This window comes from Brienomyrus brachyistius, unplaced genomic scaffold (assembly GCF_023856365.1).
Source record: "Brienomyrus brachyistius isolate T26 unplaced genomic scaffold, BBRACH_0.4 scaffold55, whole genome shotgun sequence".
Classification (NCBI taxonomy): Eukaryota; Metazoa; Chordata; class Actinopteri; order Osteoglossiformes; family Mormyridae; genus Brienomyrus; species Brienomyrus brachyistius.
The window spans coordinates 1,167,711-1,184,887 of record NW_026042330.1 but is presented as its reverse complement, the minus strand read 5'-3'; the positions used below and the strand labels follow the sequence as shown (position 1 = coordinate 1,184,887).

General features: G+C 49.4%; 1 protein-coding gene across 3 annotated transcripts; it reads left to right on the top strand.

Moving 5' to 3' along the window:
• Positions 1-200: 200 nt before the first annotated feature.
• Positions 201-5,954, top strand: LOC125724123 (P43 5S RNA-binding protein-like). Of its 3 annotated transcripts, none has more exons than XR_007387156.1 (10): positions 201-478; positions 778-878; positions 952-1,048; positions 1,133-1,221; positions 2,126-2,199; positions 2,319-2,399; positions 2,525-2,751; positions 3,537-3,590; positions 3,990-5,590; positions 5,688-5,954. XR_007387156.1 is itself a non-coding variant. In XM_049001083.1 (9 exons), the coding sequence occupies exons 1-9, from the start codon at positions 344-346 to the stop codon at positions 4,248-4,250; spliced, it is 1,119 nt and encodes a 372-aa protein (XP_048857040.1). In that variant the 5' UTR covers positions 201-343; the 3' UTR covers positions 4,251-5,954. The 3 variants fall into 3 exon arrangements, 1 of the variants encoding a protein (XP_048857040.1); XR_007387157.1 differs by having other exon boundaries at positions 218-478; positions 3,993-5,590; XM_049001083.1 differs by having other exon boundaries at positions 3,990-5,954.
• Positions 5,955-17,177: the final 11,223 nt, after the last annotated feature.

The window sequence follows — 17,177 nt, the reverse complement described above, 5'->3', positions numbered from 1 at the left end:
AGATAGATTGAATCAATTACATGACGTTTACGTTGTATCAATGTTTTGCGCGTTTACAGATTCTTTGAATATTTAGGCCTACTAATTGCCAAAACACAGCAAATTACTAGTAGGATATTCTACCATTTTCATTGATTCAAGTCATCCGATACGTTAATATTTTTAAACACTGATCTAAAATAATTAGGAAGAGAGGTGCAGGTGACCTTAATAAATAACTAATGAATCCCAGGTTTCGGTTTAAAAAGTATAAAGCCGGGCCAAATGGCCACTTATTTTCCTAGAGGCGGGTTTTGTTCATCAGAAACAGGCGAAGCAGTCGTGTTATTCTGGCTTGTGGACAATGTGCAGTGTGAACATCAGCGAAGTGGAATTGGTTTCAGGTTTACGGCGGTTCGCCTGTCTTCATATCGATTGCGAAGCGAAGTTTACCAAAGAGTGGCGTTTAAAGGAACACCAGACTCTGCATACCGGGGAGGTAAGTGTTATAATTTTATGATGTAGGCGTAGCTGTTTAAACTGGTTACCGAATTTTACTTTTGCTGGATTAAATGAGCTACCTTGAACGATCGTGACTTGTTGTTTTAACTATGGGTTCCCAGACTTTTTCAACCCACCATCCTAAATACTGGGCTCGCGGCCCCCGTTCTCCCGGCCTGGGTTGCGCGTAAAATGGAGATTTTCCGAATCATTTCACGACTCCCGTTTTGGGAACCCCTGGATATAACATGGTACTTCTAATGAAGTTCTTTAATAATAGTTTGTGGCACCCGACAGCGGCCTTTGCTATGCCGGGTACCGGGATGCGGTCACCGTTTCTCTCGGAAGTCCCACCTGAGGCGGCATCATCTCTGCCACAGCGGAGAGAAGCGATTTAGGTAGTCTTACTCGACTGCGCTGCATGAATTCCGTCCTGTTGGCGGTAACTGAATACTTGTCTGCTTCAAATAGGTGTGCCGATGTTAATTGTGCCATGGCCTTCTTTAATGCGGACAAATTGAGGAGACATGTCCGCTACGCCCACGGTGATAAGGATAAGTATTTTAAGGTTTGATCACTAAGAATTCTGGTAACCCTGGCCTTTAGTGTATGTGGAAGTTTTGCTAGTTTTCTTTAACGTTGTCTTTTGTAGTGCCAATACCCTGACTGCACAGAGACCTTTAGTAAAAGGAAGGCATACAAGAGGCACCTGAACCTGCATAGCCCCACACCCAGCTTCAAGTGAGTGGTTGCTACCTGTAGAGGGTGCCAAGAGAACATAAGTTTATCATTGCAAGCAAATTCATCTCCCTCGGTCCCTACAAGCTCAACATAGCCAGATTGGAGAGGTTTATCAGATGAATATTCTCCCAAGACTGGTAGTTGTCTGTGGATTGTGCCAGAATACATAACCCAAATTGCACTAGGGGAGGGCTGTTAAATTTCAGAATGCTTTAACAATGTCAGTCACAGGTGTTGCTTGAAGCAGATCTGTTTTGTCTCTACACTATTGTCATTTTATGAAATGGGGTTATGACCTCATAGTTTCACTAATTTGTATTATGCAGGGACGGATTATGTGTTGTGTGGGCCCATGGGCAAAATGTTCGCGAGCCCCCCCCCCCCCCCCCCCCCAGCACCACAACCACCACAATTCAAGGGCCCTTGGCAGCCAGACGCCCTCCCTAGTGGGTCAGGGGCCCTTGTATGCAGAGGATCAAAGAATGTAGGCCCTCTAAAATAGACAAACGAAAATACATTGTTGATAAGCGTTGCAAATTGTTTTGGGCTAGGGGCCCCACTGACCCCCTGCACCCCAAGGGCCCCTGGGCAGCGGCCCCACTGGCCCGGTCCGTAATCCGTCCCTGCCTGGATGCCTAAAGAATAAATTGTACAATTGGAGGCTTTGGTGATTGGCCTAAAGGGCATTGTGGAGGCACTAAATGGACTGACTGCAGGTCCATAATTGGATCTCACTTTAGGGTTTCTACTTAGGATGGATGTCTTGGGTGAAGCGTTTATGGGTTAAATGGTGAGGGTGATCTTGCCACTTGGGATTAACTCGTTTTTTGCTTATGACTGGGTTAGCTCTGGTGGGGAAGGATCAGTGAAGGCCATATAGTGAACAGTTGACTTGTCTTTTCAGGTGCACAAAAGATGGATGCCAAGCAATCTATACCACCATTGCTGCTCGCCACGCTCATGAGAGAACCCATGCAGGTGTGGTTTGCATTTCGGTGCCCCCTTTGGAAGGGGGGGGGGGGGACTGCTCAGATGGCCAAATTTGCTTTTATATATATATATACCCCCTGACCCCCCCACTTGGCTCGCTGTTCCAGGATACGCCTGCCCATATCCTGCCTGCCATGTAGTGGAGTATACCTGGGGAAATCTCTGCAAGCATGTTAAAAGGCACCCAGGTAATCTGATATAGCAGGGGCCTGTTCATTGTGCTGTATTGGTGATAGCCAGTTGTGAAACTAGTTCAAAACATCTTGGCATAATACCCAACTTCAGAATAGCTATTCACTGTCTCCATGGACAGTTACTTTCTCCTGTAAGAAATGTGAGAAGACCTTTGGAAAAAGGTCTGCGCTGCGGAGGCACGCCCGTTGCCATGCAAAGAAGCCTGTACTGCTGTGTCCCAGTGATGATTGCCACGCCAGCTTCTCCACCCCCTTCAACCTGGAGCACCACATTCGCAAGGTGCACCTGAAACTCTTGAAGTTCACATGCTACTACCCTGACTGTCATCGTGCCTTTGCCATGCAGGTAAGGGTCTACTCTGCCCTTTGGTCTACTGGTGTGTAGTGCTTGTATATGTATTACAGGGAGTCCTCGGGCTATGATGTTGAGTTTACACCGCTCACTTCCTTAACTTAAAAACAAAAAAAAATGAGGCTTGGGTGTTTTGGCTTACACCGTTGGCATCGTACTTGCTGCGCACTATGTGGGCGAACTAGTGTGGTTGCACGGAGTGGAAGAATACACAGTAACATGGCGTTTGAGTTGGCGTCCCCAATATGCTTACCTATGCCATTTTGGACGGGTAAAAGCAAAGTGTTCTGTGTTCCATCATGATGGAAGTGAAATTAGACAAAGACCAGAAAAAGGGTGTGTTTGACTTGCAGCAAAATTCACAGTATGTCACTGTTGTAGGAACGGAACTGTTGTAACCCAAGCACCCCTTGTATATGTGTTAAACTGGTTTGTGTAAATATGCCTAATTGAGGTGAAGTGGTATTTCAGTTCCTGTTTGCAAGATCTGATTAATGGCTGACCCTCTGTTCTAGAGAATTGGGAGTTGCTTGTACCAGTCATGATATGCTAGTGTAGCAGTTGCTCATTGGTTTATCACTCATTTGAGCTATTTTGTTGTACTGGAAAGCCATAAATCCTGGGGGGTTTGGATGAGCTCATTAGGCTGCCTGTGAACTTACTCGTATGCTTGATTTCAGTCTTGCTGATTTTTGTATTGATTAACATGTTTTTAGCAAGCTGAAGTTGTTGAATAGTCACTAATGTTTTAAATCCAATTTCACCCCCCCTGTCCACAGGAGAGCCTGAACAGGCATATTCTGCACCATGATCCAGAAAGAAGCACGGTTAAGGTGAGCCTGGCACAATGGGCTTTGGGAATCTCTCTGCTATTGTATAACAGTAAGGAAATGCATCTTAGGATTGGCCTAACCTAGGGCTATTATGCTATAATGGTAGTCATGTTAACTGGATTTCAAGGTATACTGTCTGCATCTTGTAAATCTGCTTTCCCATTATCTTAAAACGTACCTTGTAGGTCCCTTTCCAGGGTAATGTTTACAACCAAAATCCTGAAGCAATGTGCAAATCTCAAGATGGAGATGTACACCTCCAGTAGCTTATTCCTTAATGGGTATTTTGACTTTTCCACCTGGCTTCATAAAGTTCCTTTTGGATTGTGTTGCAGTAAATGACAGGGGTTGGTTTTTGTACTGCAAAAAATGGTGACTTTCAAGTCTCTTCTGTACCAGCAGCTGCCAGCCCAGAGAGACCGTAAGATTTGGCAAAAGTCTCACCAACCCCCCCTAGTGGAGGATGACCTCCGGCGCCTCTTCTCCCTGCACATGCGATTTACTCGCCGGGGGAAGCTAGAGGCAGACCTTTCTGGCCTTTTCAATGAGCGAAAGATCCGTCATCTTGTTGACCCAGAGGTCAACTTGCATGATCTTTTCAGTCTTAAGCCTCCATGTTCTGTGGCACCTGACAATGAGGCCATGCCTGTCAAATGTTAAGTCGAACGTACAGCTAGCATGCATACGAGATGCAGAAGGTACATTCAGCAACATCTTAATTTTCATGTTTTGACAATTGCAAGTTTCAGTAGAAAACTGACTTGGAACTGAATTTCTTTTTCATGTGAATTAGTTTTAGGTTCAGCATCAAAGGCTTTTTTTTTTTTTTTTTTTCTCCTTTAAGGATTTAGGTAGCAATGGCTGTAGGATGACTGTCTAGCTTGGTTCAAGGTTTAAATTTAATTTGCCTAGCCATACAGTTCTATTCAAATGTACAGTAAACTGATCTGGAACTGGCCAAAGACTGATCTCCTTGTTTTCTGACAAAATAAAATGAAGAAATGGTAATGCTTCAGGAGTCCTTGAAGGCTTGAGCTGTGTGAGGGACTACAGAAGTGTTATCACAGAACTGTGAAGTGGTCTTCTGCTCCCCTTCAGGGTCAATTTAATGTCATTTAAATGCCATGTTTGTGCCCGTTGCCTCATCCTTTTCAATTATTTTTTTTTTTTTTTTTTAAACTTGTAAACTTTGAATGGATTTTCTAAACAAGTTTCTCTAACACAGCTCTGGTTCAATGCGATTGCATCGCCAAGTACTGATGGGGCTGGATTTAAAAATTAGTATTTAAAGTCTTTGAAAGTTTATTCTTCGGTGGTCTTCTAGTTTTGGTTCTAGTAATCTCTGTAGCAGTGTAATTGGTTCAGGTTGCTCATGCAGTGTGTCCTTAGCTGAATGAGCGTTACACCTCACATGAGTCTATTATTTGGGGACCTGGGGCCTCATGTATAACGACGTGCGTAGGATTCACACTAAAACATGGCGTATGGACAAAACTAGGAATGTGCGTAAGCAAGAAAAAATTCAGATGCATAAAACTTTGCGTAAGCACAGATCAACGCACATTCCCTTTATAAATGCCAATGAGCGTGAAATTTTACGTACGTGAAGGAGCCCACAGCCACCCCCCCGACCCGCCCATGATTATGCATATTTGCATATGTAAATCTGTATAAATACCAGCTTTGTTCTGTTTGTCTTAAACAACAATGGATAAACCACGTGGGAAAAAAATTTAGTGAGTTTGAAGTGGAGGTCATGTTAACAGGAATCGAGAAGTTATATTTGGTGGTTTAATTAGTGGCATCAGCACTGAAGTTGACGGAGCGGCAGAACGTGGTGGAGTTAAGTGTTTTTATCTATTCGCACGCTGGCCGAAATTGAAGTCGACTTGACAAAACAAGTGGCCGCTCACCGTAAGAGTCTTAACAGCACAGGCGGAGGGAGTGGAATCCCCGGTCTCTCACTTTATCGGGTGAGGGGGACGCCGATGTCAGCGCGGGTAAGTTTTTCTCCTAGCATACTTGTTTGAATTACTTGCATGTTTATGAATAACAAGTAGGGCGCAGATGCGGTGTTACTTTTGTTTGTTCTTGCAGACAATAGTACAAGAGGTGCCCCCAATGCGGAGGATGACACAGGCGCCGATGGTGCTGCTGGGCCGAGCACATCTTTGGGCGCTGGCTGCACACATTCCTGTGCCTCGGAAACCGGGGGGCGACCATCCAGCCATGTACTGACTGAAGCTGTGCTGCAGTCACAAAATGCAATAGCACACGCTGTAAGAGATGTTGCCAATGAATTAAAACATCTAAATGATACGATGTGTGATTAAAAGAATTAGTTAAATAAATGTGGTGATTGGCTACCTGCTTCACATTCATGCTATTACATTAATGAGAAGCATGTTCAAATCGCACATAATTTGTACATTAGGGTGAAAGTGCTTCCTATTTACATAAGCAAGTTCGTTCTCTGAAGGCTTTTTTATAGCAATGTGAGTGAAGTCGATGGCTCCGATTACATTGGGAAAACCGGACATCGCTGCAAATTACGCTTTAATGTTTGCCTGTTCAACCACAGTGTAAGAATTTTATATATCTTGGTGACAAGTGGATTATGCCGTCGCATACAGCAGGCATGGCGCGACTTGGTGTTGATTAAATCACCTGACTATGATCCCTGAATACGCGCTCTCTTCCAATTCTTCCATAAGCTACGTCTTCCAATAACGCAAGAGCTGTCACAGCAGTTGTAATAGTTCGGTCATTTTCTGCACCGTTTTATTGTTACAAATTGAATAAAAATCAGGTTCCGTATATTTGTAAACAACATACAATTAATGTCGGTGTATTGGATAAAGTCAACGTCATGATTGTGAGTTAAAAAAGGAAAACCACAGTAGCAATGATTTACCACTGAGAGCCGTCCGTGTACAAAACCGAGCAGAAACGTGCGTAGGCCATGTGGGTAGCTGTCGTGAGAATGTGCGTAGCGGTACGTCAAGTTTCGTTTTTATACATCTTGACGTGAGCGTGGAAACGGACGTACGCAACATTTTCGTACGTACGCACCGTTTATACATGAGGCCCCTGGTGAGTATGTAAACATGCTATAAATTTGTTTTGCAACGCTGCATTGTCTCAAAGCGCTTCACAGCATCCCCACCCAAAGCCCCCATTGAGTAAGCCATAGGTGACAGTGGCAAGGAGAAACTCCCAAGAAGGAAGAAACCTTGGGAGGGACCAAAGTCAAAGGGGGAGCCCAACCTCCAGGGGCCAGCAGGGAGAGTCAAATAGAGTTAAGTTCCAAGTCAATCTGAATCGTAAGATTTGAGAAGTGGGGAGCAGAGGTGATCACAAGCCAGTGCTAACTCTCCCTCCAATCGCCAGGCAACTAGCAGTAAGGCAGTGGGTCATACTTGCAAGATGACAGGCAGAACGTCCTCGCATCCAGCTTGCCGTCATGGGTAGAGGCGACGTCACATGGCAGGGTGTGCTGAACATCTTGAGTGTTCCAGGCAGCACACCCCAGGAGGGTTAAGGGAAATAAAATGTGCAATCAGTCAAAGCAGGGGGGACTATAGGCAGTGCTAATAGTTAGGTGAGTGCAATATGAAGTGCAAAGTGTCACTCTAGCTTTGCAATCCCACCATTAAAAAATGTAATAGTCATCACTCTTAACAGCTTAAGTTTAATGAATTCTGTACTAACCAAGACATGGATTCAAATAGGAGTTTAGGATTGGTTTTGTTCACGTCTATTAATCTGGAGAGATAGTGACCTAGCAGTCACTAGTGCTTGTCTATTTAGAGAGGCTCTTTTTCCAGGTAGATTTGAAAACTTCTAGTTGAGCGCCGTTTGCTCTCTAGCTTGCGCGATGCCTGTTTGAGTTCATATGTATGATCAGAGTACCAGGGGGCAGGTTTGTTATCACTATGCTTTATCTTAAGTGGCGCTACAAGATCTAGTGTGCTGCGAAGGGATTTTTCCTTTTTTGTTGTTGCCTGTTCAAGTCCATGTGCACACGATGCTTCAGATGTAAGGTTGACGGACTGGAAGTTGTTTCATAAATGTAGTTAGTGAGGCATTGGAACGTCTGATTCTGTACTTTGGAGCTGTAGTCGGAAGGAGGCTATACTGGATTTCAAACGTTAAGTAAGCTGAGAGCAGAGTCCTCTCAGGGATGCTTTTTAAAGGATCACTATCGTTCTCCATATGAATGTTAAAGTCACCCACAATAACAGCTTTGTCAGTACTGACCACCAGGTTTGTTAAAAAATCAGCAAACTCCTTAGGAAAATTACTGTACGTCCCAGGCGGTCTGTACACAACAACAATGGGGATTTGGGGTGAAGAGCTACAAAGAGATGATCCCGTAAGGCTAAGAAGAGTTTCAAATGTGCTGAAGCTCAAACTACATTTCTCAGACACTCAGCACGCAGCAGTACCACAACCTTTGCAATTTGGTCGAGGGTTATGCTTATAACTGTGTTCAGGTGGAGTAGATTCATTTAGTGCCATGAATTCATTCGATTTAAGCCATGTCTCAGTAAGGCATAGGGCACCAAGAGTAAAATTGGTAATTTCATTTATTAATAATGCCTTAGGAGCCAGTGATCTTACATTGAGAACTTTAAGTTTGAGCCTTTCTAGTAACAGATTCATTGTAATTTTTAGGCATTTTAGGCTTCCATGATTACAAACGCGGGGAACAGACAGTCTCAATAAAATGAACCATAGGTGACGACTCTAAGCGACTGGCAGACGGTCACTAATGCTAGTTTGCCTGCCGCCTGAACTTGGCTCTAGTTAGCCTCGAGGCAAATCGCTGACTATGAGCTATCCTTATGGACAGGGGATCGGCACCAGCCTACGAGGGGCGAATACCATTCCTCTTCAAAAGCCCAGGCCTATCCCAGAATGTCTGTCAGTTGCCTATATAACCCACACCATTTATCGGGCACCATTCCAACAGCCAGCGATGTAGCGACAATAATCTGCTGTACATTTCATCACCATGCCTAGCAGTGATGGGGCCAGAGCACATTACTGACACACACATCTTCTTCGCAAGGTTGCACACGTCTTTAAAATTTGCCTTAGTGATCTCCGATTACCTCAATCATTAGTGCAGACGTGGATAATAATCTGAGTGGATTTACGCTTACTGTTTGTGATGCCCGTCCGCTCCTCGTGTGTGCCACGCCCCCTGATTACCCACGTGTTCTTTCCCGATTGTACCCAGCTGTGTCCGATTATTTTCAATCAGTCCTGTGTATTTCAGTCCGTGTCTTACCTGAGTCCTTTGTCTGTCATTGATGTCAGTTGCCATCCTATGTTCCCTGCCCCGGATCTCCTAATTAAACTCCCGTTCGTCCCGTATCCTGTCTGTTGCCTGATTTTTGATCGCTCTCTGAGCCGTCCAAGCCGCGATCGCCCCTCGCTTGTCTCCTAGGCGTGACACTGTTAGCCAGTTCTTTTAAATTTGCCGAGATGTCGGTCACTCTGGCACCAATGAGACAATTTACTATGGTCACTGCTACTCATGTTTCTTAGCATAGAATCGCCAATTACTAGAGCCCTTTCAACAGGTGTCTCAGCGGGGGTTTCACTGAGTGGGGAGAACCTGTTGGAAATGCGAATGGGTGAATGTTGCCAGTGAGAGTTAGGTTTGGACTTACAACTATGTCGCCGGGTCGTCACCCATTCACCTTGCTGCAAAGGCTCTGATGCCGGAGCAGCGGGACTGACTAGCTATGGCGGACATATCCGGAGCCGCTAACACTGGATCGATAAGTCTCCGGAATGTCCCGTAACGTCTGGATACGTCCCTCTAACACTACAATCTTCTCCGTCTTAAGCTTGACCACAATTAAAATTTTGCCAAGAGATTCAGACGGCTAAAAAAAAAAAATGGCTATAGAGGTGTTTATTGCTACAGATATACAATCATACCCAGTAGTGGAGAACGTGGGATTTAGTTTATGATGATGCTGTCTTATTTGAGGTACTCATTTGCACATTGCAAAAATAAATGTTTTAGGTCTTGTTATACATGTTGGCGTCAGACATATTGGTTTATAACACTGCACAACAATTTTTTAGAAATTTGCTTTCTGGAAAATTTTTACTGATTGAGACAGGCACCTGTTGGGTATGCACAAATATAATTTTGGTTTTGCTGCATCATGTAGGAACTTTGAGAAGTAGGTAACTCTTTACCAGCAATAACTTACTGTGTTTCTCATACGCTATTAAATTCAACATAATTAGAAGTGTTTTGCTTTTGATTTTCCCATACATCACGTTGCAGTGTTATACCATAGTTGGCAGAAATATTCGTACCTGGTGACATCAAACTACATTCCAACAGTTGCAAACCCAACAATTTGGCTTTTGCTTTTGACAGACCCAAATCTGACAAGATTGTTTAATTCTGACTGTGTTATGAGAGGTGGATCACCTGAGGAGCATGGTTCAAAGTCTGGATCAATGTCCCTGCCAGTTCCCTGCATTGCAGTTTCTTTACCTGGCTCGTCTAAGGTACATTCCTTTGGTGGTTTCGGGATTGGAAAACTGTGGTTATGTGGCACGGGTCTCATTGCTGAAGGCAGATTAGGGTATTCTGTCACGGGAAGGCTCGGGTGGACAGGCGATCGTGCGGGCGGTGGTTCAGAAAACCAGGCAGACGAGCAGGATCGGGGTAATCGGGGTTTATTCGGGACAAGGAGACACGGGAGGCGAGGGACCACCAACACCATGTGCACAGATCACGTAATGACGGACAACGATCACAGGCAAGACTCAGACTTAAATACACAGGACTGATCACGGTAATCGGACATAGGTGGAAACAATCAGGGAAACACACGTTGGCAAGCAGGGGGGCGTGGCACACATGAGGAGCCGACGAGCAGGGCATGACAGAACCCCCCCCCAAAGGCGCGCTTCACCGGGCGCGCCAGGGAGGAGGCGACAGACGGAACACGGGAACCCGGACCTGGAACCAAACGGAACAATCACCGAAGCACAGGAAACAAAACGGAGACGCAGAACACGGCAAGGGACAAGACGTAAGACAGGACCTGACAAAGGGCAGGGAACGCAGAGAGACAGACCAGAAAGGGCGGAACAGAGGGAACAGGCGGAACAAAAGGAGCGGGAGTGACGGGAGGGAACGACGGGAAACCAGGAACCGAGCGGGGCAGAACAAAGGGACCAGGAACAGAGGACGGCGGGACAAAGGCAGGAGGCGGAACAAAGACAGGCGGGATAGGGGCAGGAAAGGGAGAGAAGGAGGGGGAACCAAGGGGAGCCCGTGGGAGCCCCAGCGGGCGACGGGAGGCAGCCGGAGGGGCCGCAGGCGGCCGGGAGGCCGGAGCCGGAGGGGACCTCGGAGGGGCCGAGGAGCCAGGGCGAGGGACCCGCGGAGGGGCCAGGGAGGGAGCAGGAGGGAGCACCGGGGAAGGGGACGAGGGAGTAGGAAGGGGCCAGGGCGAAGGCCCGGAGGAGGGGGGAGCCGCAGCAGGCGGCGACGTCCGGGAAAGGGCCGGAGGTAAGGGCCCCGCAGGCGACCGAGGAGCCGCCGTCGGGGAACCCCCAGGCGACCGACCAGGACCCAGAGAGGGGAGCGAGGCAGGGCGACGAGGCACCGGAGAGGGACCTGCAGGCGACAGCCGACCCGGAGGGCCAGGACCCGCAGGCGCCAACCGAGCCCCAGCGCAGGCGAGGGAGGGCGAGCCAGGGGGCAGGGCGGGCGGGACCCCAGCCCTGCGTCTGTGTCCCCTTCCCCTGCGGGACACAGACAAGCCGACCCTAGTTCGGGGTCGATCTCGCCGGGGCGAGGGACAAGGGGCCACGAGTTCCGTCCCCGAGGGGTCCCATTCCAGCTCCTCCGCCTCCGAAGAGGGAGGAGCCAAGATGGAGTTGTCCAGGACCACCTCGGGGACTAGGACAGGGACTGGAGCTGCTGCAGGCGGAGGGGGCGCCTCTGGAGCTGCTGCAGGCGGAGGGGGCGCCTCTGGAGCTGCTGCAGGCGGAGGGGGCGCCTCTGGAGCTGCTGCAGGCGGAGGGGGCGCCTCTGGAGCTGCTGCAGGCGGAGGGGGCGCCTCTGGAGCTGCTGCAGGCGGAGGGGGCGCCTCTGGAGCTGCTGCAGGCGGAGGGGGCGCCTCTGGAGCTGCTGCAGGCGGAGGGGGCGCCTCTGGAGCTGCTGCAGGCGGAGGGGGCGCCTCTGGAGCTGCTGCAGGCGGAGGGGGCGCCGGGACAGGAACACGGTCAGGTCGCCGGGGCGCCGGGACAGGAACACGGTCAGGCCGCCGGGGCGCCGGGACAGGAACACGGTCAGGCCGCGGGGGGGGGCGCCTGCCCGGGAACTGGAGCGTGGTCAGGAACTGGAGCGCGGTCAGGAACTGGAGCGCGGTCAGGAACTGGAGCGCGGTCAGGAACTGGAGCTGGCTGCAGTGGGGGCGCCTGCCCGGGAGCTGCAGCAGGTGGCTGCAGTGGGGGCGCCTGCCCGGGAGCTGCAGCAGGCGGCTGCAGAGGGGGCGCCTGCCCTGGAGCTGCAGCAGGTGGCTGCAGTGGGGGCGCCTGCCCGGGAGCTGCAGCAGGTGGCTGCAGAGGGGGCGCCTGCCCGGGAGCTGCAGCAGGCGGCTGCAGAGGGGGCGCCTCTGCAGGAACAGGAGCACAGTCAGGAACAGGAGCTGGCTGCAGTGGGGGCGCCTGCCCGGGAGCTGCAGCAGGTGGCTGCAGTGGGGGCGCCTGCCCGGGAGCTGCAGCAGGCGGCTGCAGAGGGGGCGCCTCTGCAGGAACAGGAGCACGGTCAGGAACAGGAGCTGGCTGCAGTGGGGGCGCCGGCCCGGGAGCTGCAGCAGGCGGCTGCAGAGGGGGCGCCTGCCCTGGAGCTGCAGGTGGCTGCAGTGGGGGCGCCTGCCCTGGAGCTGCAGCAGGCGGCTGCAGAGGGGGTGCCTCTGCAGGAACTGGAGCGCAGTCAGGAACAGGAGCTGGCTGCAGTGGGGGCGCCAGCCCGGAAGCTGCAGCAGGCGGCTGCAGAGGGGGCGCCTGCCCTGGAGCTGCAGGTGGCTGCAGTGGGGGCACCTGCCCTGGAGCTGCAGCAGGTGGCTGCAGTGGGGGCGCCTGCCCGGGAGCTGCAGCAGGCGGTTGCAGAGGGGGCGCCTCTGCAGGAACAGGAGCACGGTCAGGAACAGGAGCTGGCTGCAGTGGGGGCGCCTGCCCGGGAGCTGCAGCAGGTGGCTGCAGTGGGGACACCTGCCCGGGAGCTGCAGCAGGCGGCTGCAGAGGGGGCGCCTCTGCAGGAACTGCTCTCCGGAGAGAGATCAGCTTCCGGAGATCCTCGGCCAACCTCTCAAGGTCACTCAGAGGCGAGGTAGGGGAGAACGCGGCGAAAGCCTGCCCCAGGTGCACGGCAAGTTGTTCCCCCTCCGGGAAGCCCCGTGTGGCAGGTTCCTCCATCATCCTCCAGTACAGCCCCTGGAGGGCAAAGAACCGATTGGCGATGGCCAGGGGCTCACTCGGGACCTCCAGCCGGGACGCAGCGCATGGGGGAGGCAGCGGCGAAGGAGGCGACTTGGGCTGGGGGGCTGTAGCAGGCAGAGCGGTTGCCTGCTCGACCTGAGCAGGGGCTGCAGGCACAGGGGTGGCCTGCTCGGCCTGAGCAGGGGCTGCAGGCAAGTGCTGTGGGGAAGCTCGCCCGGGAACTGCAGACCGTCGTCGTGGGGGCGCTCGCCCGGGAACTGCAAGGGACTGCAACGGGGGTGCCTCAGGAGCGGCTGCAGCAGGCGAAGACGGGAGCGGCTGCGCGAGCGGCGCAGGCGGCTGCGCAGGCGGCTGCGCGAGCGGCGTAGGCGGCCGCGTGGGAGCAAAGTCCGAGGGCGGCGGCTGCGTGGGCGGCAAGAGCAGAGGGAGCTCCTCAGGCTCACCAGCTGGGAAGGAGGCGGGGACGAGAGCGCACGCCCCTAGGACGATCGTCCGGGCGACCGTCTGCTTCTTCCTCCTTCTCCGCGTCACCGTCAGGGGGGTAGGCTGCGCACTGTCCGAGAAAGCGGACGGCGGGAGGATGGTCCCCGGTTCGCGTGGCGCAACCCACCGCTCTTTACGGAGCTCGGCCACCCGCTGGAAGTTACCGCGCACCTCTTCCGCGAGGTGCGCGTCCCTTTCCAGGGACAGCCGATCCAGGATGTCCCAGCTCCGGCTGATGAGATCCCAGGCCGGGGGATCTTCCCGGATGCCGGGCTGGGCGATCCAAAATAGCAGCTGATCGACGTAACTGCGGTAGTCCTCCACAGTTACGGAAGCTGCTTGTTCGTGGTCCGTCATTCTGTCACGGGAAGGCTCGGGTGGACAGGCGATCGTGCGGGCGGTGGTTCAGAAAACCAGGCAGACGAGCAGGATCGGGGTAATCGGGGTTTATTCGGGACAAGGAGACACGGGAGGCGAGGGACCACCAACACCATGTGCACAGATCACGTAATGACGGACAACGATCACAGGCAAGACTCAGACTTAAATACACAGGACTGATCACGGTAATCGGACATAGGTGGAAACAATCAGGGAAACACACGTTGGCAAGCAGGGGGGCGTGGCACACATGAGGAGCCGACGAGCAGGGCATGACAATTCAACTGACTACTTGTTTTTGGCAGAGAAACCAGACACATTATTCAAACAGAAGTAACAGTCCGTCACATAGTCTTTCTGTTCTTGCCATATCGGACAGCAACCGACATTGTGTTTCGAGTGTCTCTGAGGCAGGGTCTCAGACAGCACATGTGGCACAACAAATATGAGGCGCCCATTACTTGTTTTGATCACTGATTTTACAGCTGTACAGATGATATGCTTTCTTCACAAGAGCAGTTATTGAGCATCTGTGAGGCACAAGCACATATTTGCAACAAACATAGCAGAATGTATTGGGGCTGTTAAGACATTAACAAGACGTATCGACTGAAACCAATCGTCCTGAAAATATCTATAGCATCTACCTTAATTGTGACATTGCTACTGAGGCAATGCTATATTCTGAAACAATACATACACACTATCAGTTCTATATTAACCCAATGAGCAGCATCTGTGTATGCAAGCCACTTTTATAGTCTGCAGAGGTAGTGTCAAGCTGGCTCCGGCCTGTCCAGGCATGCCCAGGCTGCAAACATCCACAGAACAGTTTCCAATCTGATCTGATTCCATTCTCAGACTGTACAAAACATTGTTTATAGGTCTCTTACAGAAATGAAAATTTTTGGACACAAATATGAGAAAAATACATGACAAAACTGAAGATTTCAATGAACTGGTATGTGATGGGCAAATTTGGATGTGATTTTCATGATCAGCAGCCAAAAATCTATAAGGAACACCAAACAGTGTTCAGGAAGCAATAACTTTGTTGTGCAGTGTAATTTTACTGATTGTTTGTAGTTTTAGTAATACAGACGTTCCACTACTTACAAACTTTCAACTTACGAACTTTCAGACATACGAATGAAAGTTTGTATATAATAATAATATGACTTGAAAATTAGCACTAACACTGACAGCTCTGCTTAAAACTACAGCCCCTGGACAACAAATCCTAACTGTATGCATGCATAATGGAGGGCTCTAGCCATAAAAAGATGAATGATATACTCATTCCTCAACCCGAAGTGCAGACTGCTGCTGTAGTTAAGTCTGCTTGAGCAGATTGACATTGCTACAATGTGACAGAGAAAGGTTTTATGAAGCATTGTAATTGGAGGATGCAGAATCCATTGAATACAGGGTTCCCTTAACTATTAATCGTTTTTATCGTAATTTAAGATTTTCCCTGTAATTTTTTTTGTGTGTGTAGTTCCAGAATCCTGTCTGGTAGTACGGGATTCCACAAAAGTACTCCTCTGACAGTCTACAGAGAGCTTTGTCTGCAGTCACTCTAAATGTGTGTATATTTCTGGGAAGATTGTGGGTCACCATGGCCAAGCCAAAATACGTAATTTGGGTTATGGTAAGATGGAAAGTAACTAGAGCTAGGCATCAGGGTGTGTTTGTCAGGGGCTTAAAGAAAATTCAATCTCCTATAGCACGGGTGTCAAACTCCAGTCCTGGTGGGCCGGAGCCCTGCACATTTTTGGGTTTCCCCTCATTTAACACACCAGATTCAATGACTTATGCTAATTAGATGCTGTGTTTCCTCCTTTTTATTGCTGTGCCAGCCCTTTACTGCAGCAGCTTCCAGTTGCTGTTTGTTTGAGGGTCTTTCTGTTTGTAGTTTAGTCTTTAGCAAGTGAAATGCATGTTCAATGGGGTTGAGATCTGGTGACTGACTTGGCCATTCGAGAATATTTAATTTCTTTGCTAAAATAAAGTCCTGGATTGCTTTTGTTGTGTGTTTTGGGTCATTGTACATCTGTATTATGAAACGCTACCCAATGAATTTGGCTGCATTTGGCTGGATTTGAGTAGACATGTTCTATAAACACCTCAGCATTCATTCAGCTGCTTCCATCCTGTGTCACATCGTTAAGAAACACTAAAGACCCAGTGCCACTGGTAGCCATGTGCACCCAAGCCATCACACTGCCTCCACCATGTTTTACAGATGATGCAGTGTTACATAAGAGTATAAGAACATAAGAAATTTACAAACGAGAGGAGGCCATTTGGCCCATCAAGCTCATTTGGGGAGAATTTAACTAATAGCACACAGTTGTTAAAACCTTATCTAGCTTTGATTTAAAGGAACCCAGGGTTTTAGCTTGCACTACACTAACAGGAAGACTATTCCATATTCTAACTACACGCTGTGTAAAGAAGTGCTTCCTCAAATTCATTTTAAAATGCTCTCCCGCTAATTTCCACTTATGGCCATGAGTTCTAGTATTAGTTTAAATATTGAAATAGCCATTTTGCTGAACAGCATCCTGACATGTTAGAATCTTATATACCTGATCATGTCCCCCCTTAGTCTCCTTTGCTCAAGGCTAAACAGATTCAGCTCAGCTAACCTCTCCTCATAAGACCTTCGTCTAAGACCAGGAATCATTCTCATAGCTCTATGTTACACCCTTTCCAAGGCAGCAGTGCCCTTCTTAAGGTATGGTGACCAAACCTGCACACAATATTCTAGGTGGGGTTTTATCAAGGAATTTTATAAACGTAGCATCACCTCCCTTGTCTTAAACTCCACACACCTAGAGATGTAACCCAACATCCTATTGGCTTTTCTATTGCTTCCCCACACTGGCAAGAGTGGAACATGGAAGCATCAACATACCCACCGAGGTCTTCCTCGTAATCAGCTACCTTTATTTCCGTGGAACCCATAAAATATCTGTACTTTGTATTCCTGCTCCCTGCATGGATTACTTTACGTTTATCTATGTTAAATTTCATCTGCCAGGTATCAGCCCAGTTGCTAATTAATTCCAGATCCCATTGTAGCCTCTCCACTGCTAGATCAGTATCTGCTACACCACCCACCTTGGTGTTGTCTGCAAATTTAACCAGTTTACTGAATGTGTTGGTGTCAATATCCATCCATCCATCCATTTTCCAAACCGCTTATCCTACTGGGTCGCGGGGGGT

What these genes read in the sequence shown, in the direction of transcription:
- LOC125724123 (XM_049001083.1), top strand. Translation starts at nt 344, where the DNA reads ATGTGCAGTGTGAACATCAGCGAAGTGGAATTGGTTTCAGGTTTACGG. An exon ending in ATCGTGCCTTTGCCATGCAG is followed by an intron (nt 2,752 to 3,536) that starts GTAAGGGTCTAC and finishes CCCTGTCCACAG; the next exon opens with GAGAGCCTGAACAGGCATAT. An exon ending in CAGAAAGAAGCACGGTTAAG is followed by an intron (nt 3,591 to 3,989) that starts GTGAGCCTGGCA and finishes CTTCTGTACCAG; the next exon opens with CAGCTGCCAGCCCAGAGAGA.